Here is a 21,017-nt window from a genome sequence, read left to right as displayed (position 1 = left end):
TGTGTTGAATCCTTCTAGAATTTCGAATCTCTCTGACATCTTCAGCTACTAGCTAGAGAAAATGGTCTGTTTTTAAAGGGGTTATGTAATTAGATCAGGCCTACTAATCTTTTTTTATGAGCATTAAGCCCGTTGATTAGTAACTTTAATTGCACCTGCAAAATTCCTCTTGATATTATTTTAATGCAATCATAGACATCTCATCATATTGCAAGTCCCAGAGAGTCTGATGTACACCTTGAGAGAGGAATTTTAGTATTCTGCCAATTATAAAGGTGTTGAATGAAAATGATCTCAGATCAGATCAGATCAGTCACTCAGTCGTGTCCGATTCTTTGCAACCCCATGAATCCCAGCACGCCAGGCCTTCCTGTCCATCACCAGCTCCTGGAGTTCACTCAGACTCACGTCCATTGAGTCAGTGATGCCATCCAGCCATTTCATCCTCTGTCGTCCCCTTCTCCTCCTGCCCCCAATCCCTCCCAGCATCAGAGTCTTTTCCAATGAGTCAACTCTTCGCATCAGGTGGCCAAAGTACTGGAGTTTCAGCTTTAGCATCATTCCTTCCAAAGAAATCCCAGGGCTGATCTCCTTTAGAATGGACTGGTTGGATCTCCTTGGAGTCCAACAGACTCTCAAGGGTCTTCTCCAACAACACACTTCCAAAGCACCAATTCTTCGGTGCTCAGCCTTCTTCACAGTCCAATTCTCACATGCATACTTGACCACAGGAAAAACCATAGCCTTGTCTAGACGGACCTTTTTTGGCAAAGTAATGTCTCTGCTTTTGAATATGCTATCCAGGTTGGTCATAACTTTCCTTCCAAGGAGTAAGCGGCTTTTCATTTCATGGCTGCAGTCACCATCTGCAGTGATTTTGGAGCCCCCCAAAATAAAGTCTGACACTGTTTCCACTCTTTCCCCATCTATTTCCCATGAAGTGATGGGACCGGATGCCATGATCTTCGTTTTCTGAATGTTGAGCTTTAAGCCAACTTTTTCACTCTCCACTTTAACTTTCATCAAGAGGCTTTTGAGTTCCTCTTCACTTTCTGCCATAAGGGTGGTGTCATCTGCATATCTGAGGTTATTGATATTTCTCCTGGCAATCTTGATTCCAGCTTGTGTTTCTTCCAGGCCAGCATTTCTCATGATGTACTCTGCATAGAAGTTAAATAAGCAGGGTGACAATATACAGCCTTGACGTACTCCTTTCCAATTTGGAACCAGTCTGTTGTTCCATGGCCAGTTCTAACTGTTGCTTCCTGACCTGCATACAAATTTCTCAAGAGACAGATCAGGTGGTCTGGTATTCCCATCTCTTTCAGAATTTTCCAAAGTTTATTGTGATCCACACAGTCAAAGGCTTTGGCATAGTCAATAAAGCAGAAATAGATGTTTCTCTGGAACTCTCTTGCTTTTTCCATGATCCAGCAGATGTTGGCAATTTGGTCTCTGGTTCCTCTGCCTTTTCTAAAACCAGCTTGAACATCCGGAAGTTCACAGTTCATGTATCGCTGAAGCCTGGCTTAGAGAATTTTGAGCATTACTTCACTAGCGTGTGAGATGAGTGCAATTGTGTGGTAGTTTGAACATTCTTTGGCATTGCCTTTCTTTGGGATTGGAATGAAAACTGACCTTTTCAGTCCTGTGGCCACTGCTGAGTTTTCCAAATTTGATGGCATACTGAGTGCAGCCCTTTCACAGCATCATCTTTCAGGATTTGGAATAGCTCAACTGGAATTCCATCACCTCCACTAGCTTTGTTCATAGTGATGCTTTCTAAGGCCCACTTGACTTCACATTCCAGGATGTCTGGCTCTAGGTCAGTGATCACACCATCGTGATTATCTGGGTCATGAAGCTCTTTTTGTACAGTTCTTCTGTGTATTCTTGCCATCTCTTCTTAATATCTTCTGCTTCTGTTAGGTCCATATCATTTCTGTCCTTTATCGAGCCCATCTTTGCATGAAATGTTCCTTTGGTATCTCTGATTTTCTTGAAGAGATCTCTAGTCTTTCCCATTCTGTTGTTTTCCTCTCTATTTCTTTGCATTGATCTCTGAAGAAGGCTTTCTTATCTCTTCTTGCTATTCTTTGGAACTCTGCATTCAGATGTGTACATTTTTCCTTTTCTCCTTTGCTTTTCACTTCTCTTCTTTTCACAGCTATTTGTAAGGCCTCCCCAGACAGCCATTTTGTTTTTTTGCATTTCTTTTCCATGGGGATGGTCTTGATCCCTGTCTCGTGTACAATGTCACGAACCTCATTCCATAGATCATCAGGCACTCTATCTGTCAGATCTAGGCCCTTAAATCTATTTCTCACTTCCACTGTATAATCATAAGGGATTTGATTTAGGTCATACCTGAATGGTCTAGTGGGTTTCCCTACTTTCTTCAATTTAAGTCTGAATTTGGCAATAAGGAGTTCATGGTCTGAGCCACAGTCAGCTCCTGGTCTTGTTTTTGCTGACTGTGTAGAGCTTCTCCATCTTTGGCTGCAAAGACTATAATCAATCTGATTTTGGTGTTGACCATCTGGTGATGTCCATGTGTAGAGTCTTCTCTGTGTTATTGGAAGAGGGTGTTTGTTATGACCAGTGCATTTTCTTGGCAAAACTCTATTAGTCTTTGCCCTGCTTCATTCCCTATTCCAAGGACAAGTTTGCTTGTTACTCCAGGTGTTTCTTGACTTCGTACTTTTGCATTCCAGTCCCGTATAATGAAAAGGACATCTTTTTGGGGTGTTAATTCTAAAAGGTCTTGTAAGTCTTCATAGAACCGTTCAACTTATTCTTACCAAACCAGTCTCTGGAAGTAAAATGGACTCTGGATAATTTATAATACATACTATCAATTTTTCAGGGGCTGTTCATTTTACTTCTACCTCAGGTGAAGAAAGAATAAGCAAAATATACAACTGCATATTCTCTGGCTAAAGCAATGTGAGATTGACTTCAACAGACAACACTGGAAGAGGTAGGAACATTGTGTATTGTCCTCCATCATTAATGAACAGCAATTTCAGCCTTACTGAAAAGGTAATAAGCCTAACTATTCACAAATATAGTCTCTAAAATAAATATTCAAGAAAGAAAAGAAGAAACATCGTATTTGCATTGAGCATGACATCAGCTACACTATGGGGTCTGCTGATTTTGTCTTGCATGTTTCTAAAGCCTCAGTATATATTATCTAATAGGTTAAATAAAACAGTGCTTTATCAGTAGAATACTAAACTTCCTGATAATGCCAAGCATCTAAGTTTTATTGATATTATGGGAGCATAAAAATGATTTGCATATGTTTTGTAAAATTACTTAGGCAGAGCATTGAACCATGTATATTTCAATATTTTCGGAGATACTGGGGATACTTAAGTTCATTTCAGCTCAATCGCTCAATCGTTTCTGACTCTTTGGCACCCCATGGACTGAAGCACGCCAGGCCTCCCTGTCCATTGCCAACTCCCAGCGTTTCCTCAAACTCATGTCCATCAAGTCGGTGATGACATACAACTATTTCATCCTCTGTTGTCTCCTTCTCCTCTTACCTTAAATTTTTCCCAGAATCATGGTCTTTTCCAATGAGTCAGTTGCTTGCCTCAGGTCGCCAAAGTATTAGAGTTTCAGCTTCAACATCTGTCCTTCCAATGAACATTCAGGACTGATTTCCTTTAGGATGGACTGGTTGAATCTCCTTGCAGGCCAAGGGACTCTCAAGAGTCTTCTCCAACACCACAGTTCAAAAGCATTGATTCTTTGGCACTCAGCTTTCTTTATAGTCCAACTCTCACATCCGTACATGACAACTGGAAAAACCACAGCCTTGACTAGATGGACCTTTGATGGCAAAGTAATGTATCTGCTATTTTATATGCTGTCTAGGATGGTCATAAATTTTTTTTCAAGGAGTAAGCGTCTTTTAATTTCATGGCTGCAGTCATCATCTGCAATGATTTTGGAGGGCCCAAAACAGTCTGTCCCTGTTTCCACTGCTTCTCCATATATTTGGCATGAAGTGATGGGGCCAGATGCCGTGATCTTCATTTTCTGAAAGTTTAGTTTTAAGCCAACTTTTTCACTCTCCACTTTCAACTTTCATCAAGAGGCTCTTTAATCTCCATTTTCTGCAATAAGGATGGTGTCATCTGCATATCTGAGGTTATTGATACTCTCTCAGCAATCTTGATTCAGCTTGTGCTTCCTCCAGCCCAGCATTTCTCATGGTATATTCTGTATATAAGTTAAATAAGCAGAGTGACATACTCCTTTTCCTATTTGGAACCAATCTGTTGTTCCATGTCCAGTTTTAATTGTTGCTTCCTGACCTGCATAGAGATTTCTCAAGATGCAGGTCAGGTGGTCTGGTATTCCCATCTCTTTCAGAATTTTCCACAGTTTACTGTGATCCACACAGTCAAAGGCTTTGGCATAGTCAATAAAGCAGAAATAGATGCTTTTCTGGAACTCTCTTGATTTTTCAATGATCCAACGGATGTTGGCAATTTGATCTCTGGTAACTCTGCTTTTTCTAAATTCAGCTTGAATATCTGCAAGTTCAAGGTTCACATACTGTTGAAGCCTGGCTTGGAGAATTTTGAGCACCACTTTGCTAGCGTGTGAGATGAGTGCAATTGTGCAGTAGTTTGAGCATTCTTTGGCATTGCCTTTCTTAGGGATTAGAATGAAAACAACTTTTCCAGTCCTGTGGCCACTGCTGAGCTTTCCAAATTTGCTGGCATATTGAGTGAAGCACTTTCATAGCATCATCTTTTAGAATTTGAAATAGCTCAACTGTAATTCTATCACTTCCACTAGCTTTGTTTGCAGTGATGCTTCCTAAGGCCCACTTGACTTCACATTCCAGGATGTCTGGCTCTAGGTTGGTGATCACACCATCGTGATTATATGGGTCATGAAGATTTTTTTTTTTTGGTATATTTCTTCTGTGTGTTGTTGCCACCTCTTCTTAATATCTTCTGCTTCTGTTAAGTCCATCCCACTTCTGTCCTTTATTGTGTCCATCTTTGCATGAAATGTTCCCTTGGTATCTCTAATTTTCTTGAAGAGGTCTCTAGTCATTCCCATTCTGTTATTTTCCTCTATTTATTTGCATTGATCACTGAGGAATGCTTTCTTATCTCTCCTTGCCATTCGTTAGAACTCTGCATTCAGATGCTTATATCTTTCCTTTTCTCCTTTGCCTTTAGCTTCTCTTCTATTCACAGCTATTTGTAAGGTCTCCTCAGACAACCATTTTGCCTTTTCCATTTCTTTTCCATGGGGAATGTCTTGATCCCTGCCTCCTGTACAATGGTATGAACCTCCACCATAGTTCTTCATGCACTCTGTCTATGAGATCTAATATCTTTAATCTATTTGTCACTTCCACTGTATAATCATAAGGGATTTGACTTAGGTTATATCTGAATGGTCTAGTGGTTTTCCCTACTTTCTTAAATACTTGGTAACATGTAATTATGACTTTTTCTGATTATATTATTTAGTATAAATTACTTTAAGCTGTTTTAGATGAACATATTTTATCACAAACTTTGTAATACTTGTTTCAATTTATGAAACTGGAATGCTATAAGACATTACTGTTAGAAAATCTATTTAATGCGTTTTTCCATTGAAACACTTAACTTTAATGTTTTTGATAAATCTTTGCATCATTTAATTTGTTACATTTAAGTATGATGGAATAAGTAAAAGGAAATTACAGTACTATCAGAAGTTGATTTTGCATACTTTAGACTTTTATCATTTTCAGTTCAGTTCAGTTGCTCAGTCGTATCCGACTCTTCATGACCCCGTGAATCACAGCACACCAGGCCTCTCTGTCCATCACCAATTCCTGGAGTTCACTCAGACTCACGTCCATTGAGTCAGTGGTGCCATCCAGCCATCTCATTCTCTTTTGTCCCCTTCTCCTCCTGCCCCCAATCCCTCCCAGCATCAGAGTCTTTTCCAATGAGTCAACTCTTCGCATGAGGTGACCAAAGTATTGGAGTTTCAGCTTCAGCATCATTCCCTCCAAAGAAATCCCAGGGCTGATTTCCTTCAGAATGGACTGGTTGGATCTCCTTGCAGTCCAAGGGACTCTCAAGAGTCTTCTCCAACACCACAGTTCAAAAGCATCAATTCTTCGGTGCTCAGCTTTCTTCACAGTCCAACTCTCACATCCACACATGACCACAGGAAAAACTATAGCCTTGACTAGGCGGACCTTTGTTGGCAAAGTAATGTCTCTGCTTTTGAATATGCTATCTAGGTTGGTCATAACTTTCCTTCCAAGGAGTAAGCGTCTTTTCATTTCATGGCTGCAGTCCCCATCTGCAGTGATTTTGGAGCCCAAAAAATAGTCTGACACAGTTTCCACTGTTTCCCCATCTATTTCCCATGAAGTGATGGGACCGGATGCCATGATCTTCGTTTTCTGAATCTTAAGCTTTAAGCCAACTTTTTCACTCTCCTCTTTCACTTTCATCCAGAGGCTTTTTAATTCCTCTTCACTTTCTGCCATAAGGCTGGTGTCATCTGCATATCTGAGGTTATTGATATTTCTCCCAGCAATCTTGATTCCAGCTTGTGTTTCTTCCAGTCCAGCATATCTCATTTTAGCCTCTATATTTATAACATTTGTTAAACTACCAAGAAAAAAGAAATTAAGGTAATGAAATTAAATAATGAATTAAGTAATGAAATTAAATGTTCTAAAGCAGTAATTTTAAAGAAGGGGTTACACTTACCATAGAGTGACTTGTGAATCATGACTTTTGGGTATGTGTTCCAGTTCTGTGAGCCATCTCACACATGACTAATTACTTAATGTGCAGAATGATTTGGATGATGCAATATATTTTTTGAACTATTTCACTTAGCATGTAACCAGACTTTTAAGTCATCCAAATAAATCATTTAGAAAATTTCTGTGTTTAAAGTCAACCTTCTCAAAATAACCACAAGATATTTATGGCACTTTACAATTTCCATATCTCTTTTGATTGGTTGGTAACTTCCTAAAGATAAATCTACCTCCACAGAAAGAATAGAGTAGATTTTCTGTCTGATGATATATATTTTGTTGGATTGAAAATTACTTGGTTTATAATGAGTCATTCAAAAACAACAAAGGTATGTGCTGAGGGTCTGTTTTTTACCAGGTACAATGCTGGAATGCATAGATATATATGCATTGTGGTCCCCTCTAGAATTCTAGAGTTGACAGTCCAATAAGCGATCATAAATTGCAAAATCAATTAGCTTTGTGGCTTTCTCCTTTTATTCATAACAACTTTAAAGATTTTGATAGCTTTTAATATTCATCTAAGGAGGCTAATTATTTTGAAAATCTGTCTAGCTGATTTTGAGTTCATAAAGAAAGAGGAAGAATGTTTGGAGGTCACAACTGTTATGAATATAGCTCTAAAACCATGCCATAGGTTAGAATTTAAAATTTTTGAATCAAAAGACTCATAGAAGACATTCTATGAAAACTCTGTAAATTCAATTGATATATGCTAGAATTATGATCAAATAATGCAAATTCATACTTTAATGAAATATTAAGTAAAAATAAACTCATTTAAAGTTAAATAATTAGATATTAGAGTTTTGGCATTCTAATATGTGTGTATGATATATATGTATGTGTTTTAGTAACTCAAACATGTTCAACTCTTTGCGACCCCATGAACTGCAGCATCTCAGGTTCCTCTGTCCATGGGATTCTCCAGGCAAGAATACAGGAGTGGGTAACCATTCCCTTCTCCAAGGGATCTTTCAGACCCAGGGCTTGAACCTGGGTCTCCTGAACTGCTTGTGGATTCTTTACCATCTGAGCCACTAGGGAGTCCATACATATGTATTTGGTTCAGTTCAGTTGCTCAGTGGAGTCTGACTCTTTGCGACCCCATGGATGGCAGCACGCCAGGCCTCCCTGTCCATCACCAACTCCTAGAGTTTGCCCAAACTAGTGTCCATTGAATCGGTGATACCATCCAACCATCTCATCTTCTGCCATTCCCTTCTCCTCCTGCCTTCAATCTTTCCCAGCATCAGGGTCTTTTCCAATGAGTCAGTTCTCTATATCAGGTGGTCAAACTATTGGAGCTTCAGCTTCAGCATCATCCCTTCCAATGAATATTCAGGATTGATTTATTTTAGGATTGACTGGTTTGATCTCCTTGCAGTCCAAGGAACTCTCAAGAGTCTTCTCCAACACCACAATTCAAAAGCATCAATTCTTCAGCATTCAACTTTCTTTATGGTCCAACTCTTAAATCCATACATGACTACTGGAAAAACCATAACCTTGACTATACGGACCTTTGTTGGCAAAGTAACGTCTTTGTTTTTTACTATGCTGTCTATGTTGGTGATATCTTTTCTTCCAAGCAGTAAGATTCTTTTAATTTCATGGCTGCAATCACCATCTGCAGTGATTTTGGAGCCCAAGAATGTAAAGTTTATCACTGTTTCCATTGTTTACCCATCTGGTTTTTGGTTTTAGTTGCTAAGTCATGTCCAACTCTTGTGACCCCAGGGACTGCAACCTGCCAGGCTCCTTTGCCCATGGGATTCTCTGGGCAAGAATACTGGAGTTGGTTGCCATTTCCTTCTCCTGGGGATCTTCCTGACCCAGGGGTCTAACCCAGGTCTCCTGTGTGGCAGGCAGATTCTTTACCAACTGAGCTACAGGAAAGCCCATCTATTTGCCATGTAATGATGGGACTGGATGCCATGACTGTTGTTTTTTGAATGCTGAGTATTAAGCCAGCTTTTTCACTCGCCTCTTTCACTTTCATCAAGAGGCTCTTCAGGTTCAGGATGGGGAACACATGTATACCTGTGGCGGATTCATTTTGATATTTGGCAAAACTAATACAATTATGTAAAGTTTAAAAATAAAATAAAATAAAAAAAATCTTAAAAAAAAAATAAAATCATTGTCCTCTTTTTAGAATTGTGTAAACAAAGTAGCAGTGTTTTTTAATGAATTAATTTATTTAATCATGCACTTTTTAATTTTTTAATTTATTTATTTTAATTAGAGGCTAATTACTTTACAATATTTTATTGGTTTTGCCATACATCAACATGAATCCTCCACACGTGCACACGTGTTTCCAATCCTGAACCCCCCTCCCACCTCCCTCCCCATACCATCCCTCTGGGTCATCCCAGCACACCAGCCCCAAGCTAAATGGAGGTTCATTACTTTACAATATTGTAGTAGTTTTTGCTATACATTAACATGAATCAACCATGGGTGTACATGTGTCCACCATCCTGAACACCCCACCCACCTCCCTCCCCATCCCATCCCTCAGGGTTGTCACAGTGTACTGGCTTTGAGTGCCCTGTTTCATGAATTGAACTTCGACTGGTAATCCTTTTCACATATGGTAATATGCATGTTTCAATGTTATTCGCTCAAATCATCCCATCTTTACCTTCTTCCACTGAGTCCAAAAGTCTGTTCTTTATATCTGTGTCTCTTTTGCTGTGTTGCATATAGGGACACCGTTACCATCTTTCTAAATTTCATATATATATATATATATATATATATATATATATATGCATTAATATACTGTATTGATGTTTTTCTTTCTGACTTACTTCACTCTGTATTATAGGCTCCAGTTTCATCCACCTCATTAGAAACAGTTAAACATAGAGTGTTTATTCACTCTTTCTTCCTTTTAGAGACTAACATGATATATGCCAAAACCAATACAATATTGTAAATTTAAAAAATAAAATAAATAAAAAATAATAAAGTTCAGGAATCTATAAAAAAATAAATAAAGCAGAAAACAAAATTACATGATAAAAAAACTAAAAAAAAAATAAATAAAAATACAGATACAAGTAAAATGGATTCAAAAACAAAAAAATAAAATTTAAAGATCCTGAAGTTTGTAAGGAACATAAGACTTTAAGTTTGGCCTTTGTTTCTAACACAAACTTTACCAAACTCATAAAATAAAGATAATAATCACTGATTTCTTTTTTTAAAAAAAGTGAATCTATCCTCTTTCCTTTCATATGTTTTTCTTCCTGAGTCTTTTCTGAAACTAATACAACATTGTGTGTGTGTGTACAGACCTTTAAGGAGATTTATTTTCAACTGGTGAAGTATCAAATATATTCAAATATTTCTCTCCAAACATGGTATAAGCAAATAAACTTATGCAAATAATTATCTGAACTCAAACTGCAGTCATCCATCTTCTTTGTTCTCTAAAGAAAATTTCTTCATCACTGATTATTGACATAATGGATTCCTATAAAACCATCAAATATACATAATCAGGTAATAAGATTTCCTTTAACTTTGGTTTGCTGCAACTTGTTTTATCTTTCACTTATTATTGAAGTTCCTTTTGAGTAAAATAAATGGCAACATAAATTTTGACATTAGCATTGAATTATAACATCATTGAATTAAATATAAGAAGCCATCTATAAATTTTTTAATTCAAGCATTTAAAATTATCTGAATTATTTACATGTAGGAGTCCAAAAGCATAGCAGTCATACAGATAAGATATATTCATTTTTATGAAGATAGAAAGTTTATTTGGAATGCCTATTTATGCATAACTTTTGATGAGAGTTGTTCATGTGTTTAATTTTACATCATTTATAGGACATTAATCACAAATTGGAAAAGACTCTGATACTTGGAGGGATTGGGGGCAGGAGGAGAAGGGGATGACAGAGGATGAGATGGCTGGGTGGTATCACTGACTCGATGGACGTGAGTCTGAGTGAATTCCTGGAGTTGGTGATGGACAGGGAGGCCTGGCGTGCTGTTGTTCATGGGGTCGTGAAGAGTCAGACACGACTGAACGACTGTACTGAACTGAACTGAATCACAAATAATAGGTTTCTGAGATTTTTGAAGTAATACAAAAACAATAAAGCTATGATGATAAACATCTTTCTTTATCACCTTCGTATCTATCTGATTCCAAGTTCTCTTCAAGTCCAAAATAGTTCATATGTTTCTATTAACATCTAAATTTACGATCTTATTTTCTTATTTTTTGGTAATTTTTTTTTGTATTGAAGTAAAGCATACAATTTTACTATCTTTCATCTTAAATATTAAGATTATTTTATAAATGATTTTCTGGTTTCAAGTTGTGTCATCTGCAGACTATCAAACCAATTGGTATGAGAATCATTTTCCTATAGTCAGGGCCTTCCGTCGTAGCTCAGTCAGTAAAGAATTTGCCTGCAGTGCAGGACATCAGGGTGCCGCCCCATCACTTTGTGGCAAATAGATGGGGAAACAGTGGAAACAGTGGCTGACTTTATTTTGTTGGGCTCCAAAATCACTGCAGATGGTGATTGCAGCCATGAAATTAAAAGACGTTTACTCCTTGGAAGGAAACTTATAACCAACCTAGACAGCACATTAAAAAGCAGAAACAGTACTTTGCCAACAAATGTCCGTCTAGTCAAGGCTATGGTTTTTCCAGTAGTCATGTATGGATGTGAGAGTTGGACTATAAAGAAAGCTGAGTGCCGAAGAACTGATGCTTTTGAATTGTGGTGTTGGAGAAGATTCTTGCGAGTCCCTTGGACTGCAAGGAGATCTAACCAGTCCATCCTAAAGGAGATCAGTCCTGGGTGTTCATTGGAAGGACTGATATTGAAGCTGAAACTCCAAAACTTTGGCCAACTGACGGGAAGAGCTGACTCATTTGAAAAGACCCTGATGTTGGGAAAGACTGAGGGCAGGAGGAGAAGGGGATGACAGAGGATGAGCATCACCAACTCAATGGACATGAGTTTGGGTGGACCTCGGGAGTTGGTGATGGACAGAGAGGCCTGGCATGCTGCCATTCATGGGGTCGCAAAGAGTCGGACATGACTGAGCAACTGAACTGAACTGAACATGATAAATGACTTCATCCAAAAAGCACTGGTATTCTGGTTCTCTCTTTTCAAATATTAAGATAATGTCTAATTCACCAAATAAAACTCAGGACAATACACACTTAAGAGATTTGTACAAACCAGAGATACTTCCCCTGGGACACTGTTGATAGAATATTACTCACAGTAGAGAATATAAATCCTTCAGGGAGACTTAAAAAATGAAAGCCTAAAATTAGAGAATACAAAGGAGCAGATTACTTTTCAATTCAATAAGGGTCTGTAATTTTACACTGCTCAGGTGCAGATGAAAACTCCTTAGGTCAGAATCAAGTCAGTTCAGTAAGAGATAGCACTATAAATAATGAGCTGTTCTCTGGTGAGTCAATCACTACCAACTGCCTGTTTAAAATGTCAGAGCTGTCAAGGTCAGTTGGCATTCAGCTGATGGCAGCACTGACCTAGTGTCACTTACACACAGTCTTTAAATTAAATTTGAAGTCTCAAAAAAGAATTATCTTTGTTTTTAGAGACAATATTTGAATCAATAATTTTGGGGGCATTGCACTCTAAGAGTGATATGGGTTGATTCAGATTTACAAACTGTAGACAATTGTCCATTAAAGCAATTACATTAACACTTCGGGCTGGTTAGAAATCAATATTGAGGCAGAGGCTGAGTATTTCCATATATTTTTTCTCTGTCACTATGTCGTCACCAAATCTTTTAGAAATCAGTGTTTTGAATGCACTTTACACTCCACAACCAGGGCTAAAGAGTGAGGTAATGAGAAAAGGAGAATCCAGTCAGGAAGAGAAAGGAATTCATAATAGAAATAACTAGAATGAAATTTGGTTTAAAAAAATAACTTTTATTATTATTAATATTAAAGGAGCAAAGTATGTTTCCTCTGAAATAACTTGATTAGACACTCTTTGTGACTTGTTTTAAATTAGGTACTTTTCAAGTAGATAACTAATGTGAACTCATCTTGTTGAAAATTTGCTTAGTTACACATTCAACAAGCCTAATGGCTTGTTTTGATTATTTTTGCCCTTTATGGAGTAAGTGTAAAGTAACACTAATTAAAAACGTTTCTAATGAATAATCCATGTGCATTACCTTCCAAAGTTTAGCTTAAGGGGTCTACATTGACAAAAACGCATTTTGTTCCCTTCACTTAATTCCATTAGCAGGACTCCTCTTTGACTTTGCGGGAACATTTAGATTTTCCTCCAGAGCATGTTAGAGCACAGAATGATTAGCAGAACATTTGAAGGAACCACAGCTCAAGGATAATGGTAATGAGCCCTATAGCACTGTGCAAGCACTGGGGCCATTTATAGATGTTCTGTGCAATGGTGGATAAAATAGGGTTGCACTATATTGTACCAGAAGCATTTTCTCTAGAGCCCTCAGTAAGTCCCTTCTATGCTAAATAATTCAAATGTATATTTTGTATTCAGTAAACATTTACAAAGAAAAGGCAATGAAGTTGTAAAAAGAGTTTTGCTCAGTCAGTATAAGTTTTTAAACTTAAAAGGAAAGTGAATACTTAAAACGATCCCAAATTGTCTACTGAATTGCTAAGAGTAAGATTAACAGAGATAATGGGCAATCTACAAAATATGTAGGCATTTATGCTTATTAAAATTTGATTTGTGATTCTTTCCTGACAATTGAGACATTTTAGTCTATATTTATTATTTACATTTTTGAATGAACATAATAGAGTAATGAGAAAAATGTATTAATGGAAAAAATTCCTGAATTTATCTTTTTAGTTTTATTTTTTTCTCCCATTAACTATAATTTTATTGTTACAATGCTCATAATTTGAAAAATTCTGTCTTAGGAATCTTGGGATCATGTAAATTCTCTTTTACCTGCTCATTAGCAGATCTTCAATTTTAAGTAAATCTCAACTGAGACCTAAATAGCCAGTTACCCTAATTTGTAATTTAATAATATGAGTGTTTGCCAATAGCACACACTTGAAAAATTTTGGATCTACAAATGCCTTTGACTATGTAGATTTCCAGACAAACTCAAAATATAACCCAGAAAGTTACTAATAAAATTTGCCACAGAGCCCCTCCAGTGATGATTGGTCTGTGGATGAATTTTTCATTTATAAACTTGCTGTCAGAACATCTCTTACCTTAGAAATATTTGATCTTCTTTCATTTTGAATATGGTAGCAGATAATATCTCAACCATTTTATGACTCAATGTTTTCTATCATATAGAAGTGACCTTTATTTTAGTCCATATTCTCCGTTACACATGGACATATAAAATTTACATTTTTAAATGAGCCTGTGTTCTATAATATAATTCAGTTCAGTTCAATCACTCAGTCGTGTTTGACTCTTTGCAACCCCATGAACTGCAGTATGCCAGGCCTCCCTGCCAATCACTAACTCCCGGAGTCCACCCAAACTCATGTCCATTGAGTTGGTGATGCCATCCAACCATTTCATCCTCTGTCATCCCCTTCTCCTCCTGCCCTCAGTCTTTCCTAGTGTCAGAGTCTTTTCAAGTGAGCCAGCTCTTCGTGTCAGGTGGCCAAAGTATTGGAGTTTCAGCTTCAATATCAGTCCTTCCAATGAACACCCAAGACTGATCTCCTTTAGCATGGACTGGTTGGATCTCCTTACAGTCCAAGGGACTCTCAAGAGTCTTCTCCAACACCACAGTTCAAAAGCATCAGTTCTTTGGCACTCAGTTTTCTTTATAGTCCAACTCGCACATCCACACATGACCACTGGAAAAACCATAGCCTTGACTAGATGGACCTTTGTTGACAAAGCAATGTCTCTGGTTTTTAATATGCTGTCTAGGTTGGTTATAAGTTTCCTTCCAAGGAGTAAGTGTCTTTTAATTTCATAGCTGCAATCACCATCTGCAGTGATTTTGGAGCCCAGAAAAATAAAGTCAGCCACTGTTTCCACTGTTTCCCCATCTATTTGCCATGAAGTGATGGAAGTGGATGCCATGATCTTAAATTAGTACTTATAAAATCAGTCAAGATCTATTAATATTATTTTAATAATTTATTTTAAATAATTTCAACATTTATTATAACTTGGTAATAATAGTAAACATGTATATACCACTTAACTGAGTGTCAGACTCTGTTCTATTAATGCATATTATATTATTTATGAAATATTTTGAATTCTGTTTTCCAGATTAGGAAATGAGGCATAGCATAGTTAGGTGAAGATAAAGCAATTAGTAAGTGATAAATCTCAAACACAGTCACTTATATCTAGAATCCATGCTCTTAGCTTTGAGACTATAGTAGAAGTCTTAAGATATTCTGGATGATAGAACCTTAGATCTCTATTACAAATATCTTTCAGAGCTTAAAAATACTTTTGTTACATATAACCTTTAGGAAAAGCAAGCAATGTTTATGTCCTACTAAGTCTTAAACCAGATTCAGAGGATCTGCAATTTCACATAGACTCTAAGAAGGAACACTTCCTGGAAATTCTAAATCAAAAGAAACATGTTCTTGAATTAATAAAAATGAAAAAAACTAACTCATATTTTGTGGGCTTCAATGTAAAAAATATATGCTGTGCTATGATGAATAATGTCCTCCCAAAGACATTCATGTTGTAATCCCTGGAATCAGTGAATGTGAAACTTTAGGTAACAAAGGCTAATTAAATTTTCAGATGGAATTAAGTTTGCTAACCAGATGATATTAAGATAGGCATAGTAGCCTGAATTATCCAGGTGAGTTCTATGTAATCAAAAGTGGAATTAAATGTGGAAGAGAAGGACAGATCAGGAGATCATGGTGATGGGAAGCTGGGCATTCTGACCTCTACAGGCTTTGAAAATGGAGAAAAGGGGGATATGAGTGGCTTAGGAAATTAGAAAGGGATTCTTCCCAAGAGCCTCCAGGAAGGAACAGTGCCCAACTGACACCTTGCCTTTAGAGCCCAGCAAGACCCATTTTGGATTTCTGATGGCCAGAACTATAATATAGATTTTGTTAAACTAGTCTATAATACAGATTTTGTTAAACCACTAGTCTATGGTGATTTGTTACAGCAGTGACAGGAAATTGACAGGAAATTAATACACATAAGCATGCCACATATTTGTTCAGAATATCTGAATGTTCTTCAATGCAAGACAGTCTTTTTGGAAATTGCTCAGAAAAATAGTGATAAGTCAATTTGATTCCAGGTTGTTGTCATTAGCACATAGCTCACATAACAAATTCACCATCTATCTAAGTGTTAAGGACTTTTCTAAATGTTTTAATATGCCAATTAATTTAATTTTCACAATAACTGTATGGTATAGATTCCATTATCCTCCCCATTTCATAGATAAGCAAACTGAGGAACAGAGAGTTTAGATAATTGGTTGAACTAGTAAGTGGTAATGAAAAGATCTAGGCTTCTTGGCTCTAGAGGCCATGTTCTTAATAATCAAGCATCCTGCCTTTCAAAGGAGATTAAAAAAAAAAAAATCTTGTGATATGACTGATATTGTAAACAAGGTAAATGGCAGGGAATTTAGCCTCATGAAAGTAGAAGAGCTTCCTTGTCTTATTCTTTCACTTTATTGATGAGGAATATCAGGAAACAGGTAAGTGAAAGGATTTGTCTAAGCTCATGAATACTGTTCATGGGGTTCTGGAAGCAAGAATAGTGAAGTGGTTTGCCATTCCCTTCTCCAGTGGACCACATTCTGTCAGACTTCTCCACCATGACCTGCCTGTCTTGGGTGGTCCCACACAGCATGGTTAGTTTCATTGAGTTAGACAAGGTTGTGGTCCATGTGATCAGACTGGCTAGTTGTCTGTGATTGTGGTTTCAGTCTGTCAGCCCTCTGATGTCCTTTCTCAGTGCCTACCACCTTACTTGGGTTTCTCTTACCTTAGACGTGGGGTATCTCTTCACGGATGCTCCAGCAAAGCACAGCCACTGCTCCTTACCTTGGACATAGGTTATCTCCTCTTGGCCGTTGCTCCTGACCTTGGACGTGGGGTAGATCCTCTCTGCCGCTCCTGCGCCACACAGCCACTGCTCCTACGCTGGCTTACGTGAAAAGTACATCATGAGAAATGCTGGGCTGGAAGAAGCACAAGCTGGAATCAAGATTTCCGGGAGAATACAAATAACCTCAGATATGCAGATGACACCACCCTTATGGCAGAAAGTGAAGAAGAACCAAAGAGCCTCTTGATGAAAGTGAAAGAGAAGAGTGAAAAAGTTGGCTTAAAGCTCAACATTCAGAAAACTAAGATCATGGCATCCGGTTCCACCACTTCATGGGAAATAGATGGGGGAACTGTGGAAATAGTGGCTGACTTTATGTTTTGGGGCTCCAAAATCACTGCAGATGGTGACTGCAGCCATGAAATTAAAAGACACTGGCTCCTTGGAAGAAAAGCTATGATCAACCTAGACAGCATATTAAAAACCAGAGACATTACTTTGTCAACAAAGGTCCATCTAGTCAAGGCTATGGTTTTTCCAGTAGTCATGTATGGATGTGAGAGTTGGACTGTGAAGAAAGCTGAGAGCTGAAGAATTGATGCTTTTGAACTGTGGTGTTGGAGAAGACTCTTGAGAGTCCCTTGGACTGAAAGGAGATCCAACCAGTCCATCCTAAAGGAGATCAGTCCTGGGTGTTCATTGGAAGGACTGATATTGAAGCTGAAACTCCAATACTTTGGCCACCTGACGCGGAGAGCTGACTCATTTGAAAAGACCCTGATACTGGGAAAGATTGAGGGCAGGAGGAGAAGGGGACAACAGAGGATGAGATCGTTGGATGGCATCATTGACTCAATGGACATGAGTTTGGAAGTTGGTGATTGGCAGGGAGGCCTGGTGTACTGTGGTTCACGGGGTCCCAAAGAGTTGAACATGACTGAGCAACTGAACTGAACTGAACTGAAGCTCATGCAGCATATCTTTGATATCTGTCATAATCTTTCTGAGAATTTCCCCCATTGCTTATGGGGAAGATGGAGAAAAAAAACAAAAACAACATACTGAGAATACTGAGAGAGGCAGTGTAACACCTACAGAATCTGTTTTCAGGTTCTGAATCTACTACTTAATTAGACATTGGCTTAGACTTGAGTGCAGCATCAGCAGCAGTGCTTTCTTTCGGAGAAGGCAATGGCACCCCACTCCAGTACTCTTGCCTGGAAAATCCCATGGGTGGAGGAGCCTGGTGGGCTGCAGTCCATGAGGTCGCTAAGAGTTGGACATGACTGAGCGACTTCACTTAGACTTGAGTAGGTGTCATAATTCACAAGATTTTGAAGGAGGAAGTATTGTATTAAGGGCCCTTATTTACTAGGAGAGTATTAATAATTTGTCCACCATCAAAAGTTAAACTTAGTCTAGTTTATAGTCGAAATAAATGGCCAGGTAAAAGTACATGTATTTCTCTGCACTTATTTTTCAGTTAAAAATAAAAAAAAGTTGAGACAAATAGACACCTAGACTGGAAATTAAGTTTCAAGATTTATTATAGTGATTCCCCTTATCTGTACTCACTACTGACAGTAGGCTGTGAATATGTTCTTGAATGTTGCACTGAGTAACACTTCACTCATTATGCATATAAAAGACTGCACTATTTACCCTGGGGTTTTGTAAAATGAAAAACCTAATGAAACTTGACCCTTGTGGTTTGAATTCTTTGCAGGCACCTATAGTAAAAACATAGCCTTATATCATGCAAAGGAGCATCATTTATTCATATATATTATATAAGAAGTGATTGCTTTGAATAGAGAATATGCTAAAAGGACTATGATTAATTTATCAGACTTGATGGAGTATATGAATAGTTACTGTAAATCTAGAAAAAAAAAAAAAAAACGTAGCCTAAGTTGAATGCAAATATTAGGCAGAGGAAGAAAATAAGGATGTTATTACACTTACTGAAGTTTAAATTTAACAGGAGTTTACCTAGACAGTACACTTTAAGACACTCTCAAACTCTCAAATTGCAGTTTAACAATTAGTTGTTTGATGTGTGTGGAAATATCTTTATAGTGGGAATTGAATGACTGGCATATCCTAGTTGAGAATGTAAATAGCATGTGTAAGAGTTCATAATGAATGATATGTGCTCTGAAAATGATACAAAATGCTGTTGACTTTTCAAGTATTGTGATCTGATACAATATCCTTGAAATTGACATTAAATATTATATTTAAACTTACAGAATTCACTGCACCAGGATGTCATGGAAGTGATCAAATGCCATGGTAGATTAGGGGAATGAACGAATTGTATAAGCTTGTGAACAAAAGTTAAACAGGAGCAAATGAATCAAATATTTAGGTATAGTATATATACATAAATATTTTAATCTGATTAAGTGGTGCCTAGTTTATATGGTAGTGAATATTATATTTTCTATACTGTTTAGCAATTTTGAATTAGTAAATATGAATTAATAAATTCAAATTTTGACAATCAATTAATTCTGTTTAGTTATTTTTTTCTGAAAACTGAAATTACCTGTTTTTCACGTATTTCATAAAATCATTATAATCATTGTGAGAATGATAGTTGGTGTGAATTATTTGGTTTATATTTTATTTTAGTTACTGTATTACACTTTAATCCATCTGATGGTCAAGCACTTAGAGAGTGTAAAAAGAGGAATAAGAAGGTTTATTGAGTTCTTACTATATACAGTCAGCAAAAACAAGACCAAGAGTTGACTGTGGCTCAAACCATGAACTCCTTATTGCCAAATTCAGACTTAAATTGAAGAAAGAAGGGAAATCCACTAGACCATTCAGGTATGACCTAAATCAAATCCCTTATGATTGTACAGTGAAGTGGGAAATAGATTTAAGGGCCTAGATCTGATAGATAGAGTGCCTGATGAACTATGGAATGAGGTTCCTGACATTGTACAGGAGACAGGGATCAAGACCATTCCCATAGAAAAGAAATGCAAAAAAGCAAAATGGCTGTCTGGGGAGGCCTTACAAATAGCTGTGAAAAGAAGAGAAGAAAAAGCAAAGGAGAAAAGGAAAGATATAAACATCTGAATGCAGAGTTCGAAAGAATAGCAAGAAGAGGTAAGAAAGCCTTCTTCAGCGATCAATGCAAAGAAATAGAGGAAAACAACAGAATGGGAAAGACTAGGGATCTCTTCAAGAAAATGAGAGATACCAAAGGAACATTTCATACAAAGATGAGTTCGATAAAAGACAGAAATGGTATGGACCTAACAGAAGCAGAAGATATTAAGAAGAGATGGCAAGAATACACAGAAGAACTGCACAAACAAGATCTTCACGACCCAGATAATCACAATGGTGTGATCACTGACTTAGAGCTGGACATCCTGGAATGTGAAGTCAAGTGGGCTTTAGAAAGCATCACTATGAACAAAGCTAGTGGAGGTGATGGAATTCCAGTTGAGCTATTCCAAATCCTGAAAGATGATGCTGTGAAAGTGCTGCACTCAATATGCCAGCAAATTTGGAAAACTCAGCAGGGGCCACAGGACTGGAAAAGGTCAGTTTTCATTCCAATCCCAAAGAAAGGCAATGCCAAAGAATGCTCAAACTACCGCACGATTGCTCTCATCTCACATGCTAGTAAAGTAATGCTCAAAATTCTCCAAGCCAGGCTTCAGCAATATGTGAACCGTGAACTTTCTGATGTTCAAGCTGGTTTTAGAAAAGGCAGAGGAACCAGAGATCAAATTGCCAACATACGCTGGATCATAGAAAAAGCAAGAGAGTTCCAGAAAAAACATCTATTTCTGCTTTATTGACTATGCCAAAGCCTTTGACTGTGTGGATCACAATAAACTGTTGAATATTCTGAGAGATGGGAATACCAGACCACCTGATCTACCTCTTGAGAAACCTATATGCAGGTCAGGAAGCAACAGTTAGAACTGGACATGGAACTGGAAAAGGAGTTCATCAAGGCTGTATATTGTCACCTTGTTGATTTAACTTATATGCAGAGTACATCATGAGACACGCTGGGCTGGAAGAAGCACAAGCTGGAATCAAGATTGCTGGGAGCAATATCAATAACCTCAGATATGCAGATGACACTACCCTTATGGCAGAAAGTGAAG

At 37.6% G+C, this 21,017-nt stretch overlaps 1 protein-coding gene across 4 annotated transcripts in view; it reads left to right on the top strand.

The window, feature by feature from the left end:
- PCDH11X (protocadherin 11 X-linked) overlaps positions 1-21,017 on the top strand; it is a 663,770-nt gene that overhangs the window by 185,041 nt on the left and 457,712 nt on the right. The window contains exon 4 of one of the 4 annotated variants that reach the window (XM_044937391.2): positions 16,818-17,077. The exons of the other annotated variants lie outside the window; for them this stretch is intronic. Within the exon in view, the coding sequence (XP_044793326.1) occupies positions 16,818-16,910 (93 nt within the window). The 3' untranslated portion in view covers positions 16,911-17,077. Of the gene's footprint in view, positions 1-16,817; positions 17,078-21,017 lie in introns of those variants that run through there. 4 annotated transcript variants of the gene reach the window in all.

The sequence above is a fragment of the Bubalus bubalis genome, chromosome X (genome assembly GCF_019923935.1).
Source record: "Bubalus bubalis isolate 160015118507 breed Murrah chromosome X, NDDB_SH_1, whole genome shotgun sequence".
Classification (NCBI taxonomy): domain Eukaryota; kingdom Metazoa; phylum Chordata; class Mammalia; order Artiodactyla; family Bovidae; genus Bubalus; species Bubalus bubalis.
The sequence above is the reverse complement of the archived record's forward strand: the minus strand, read 5'-3'. Positions and strand labels throughout refer to the sequence as shown.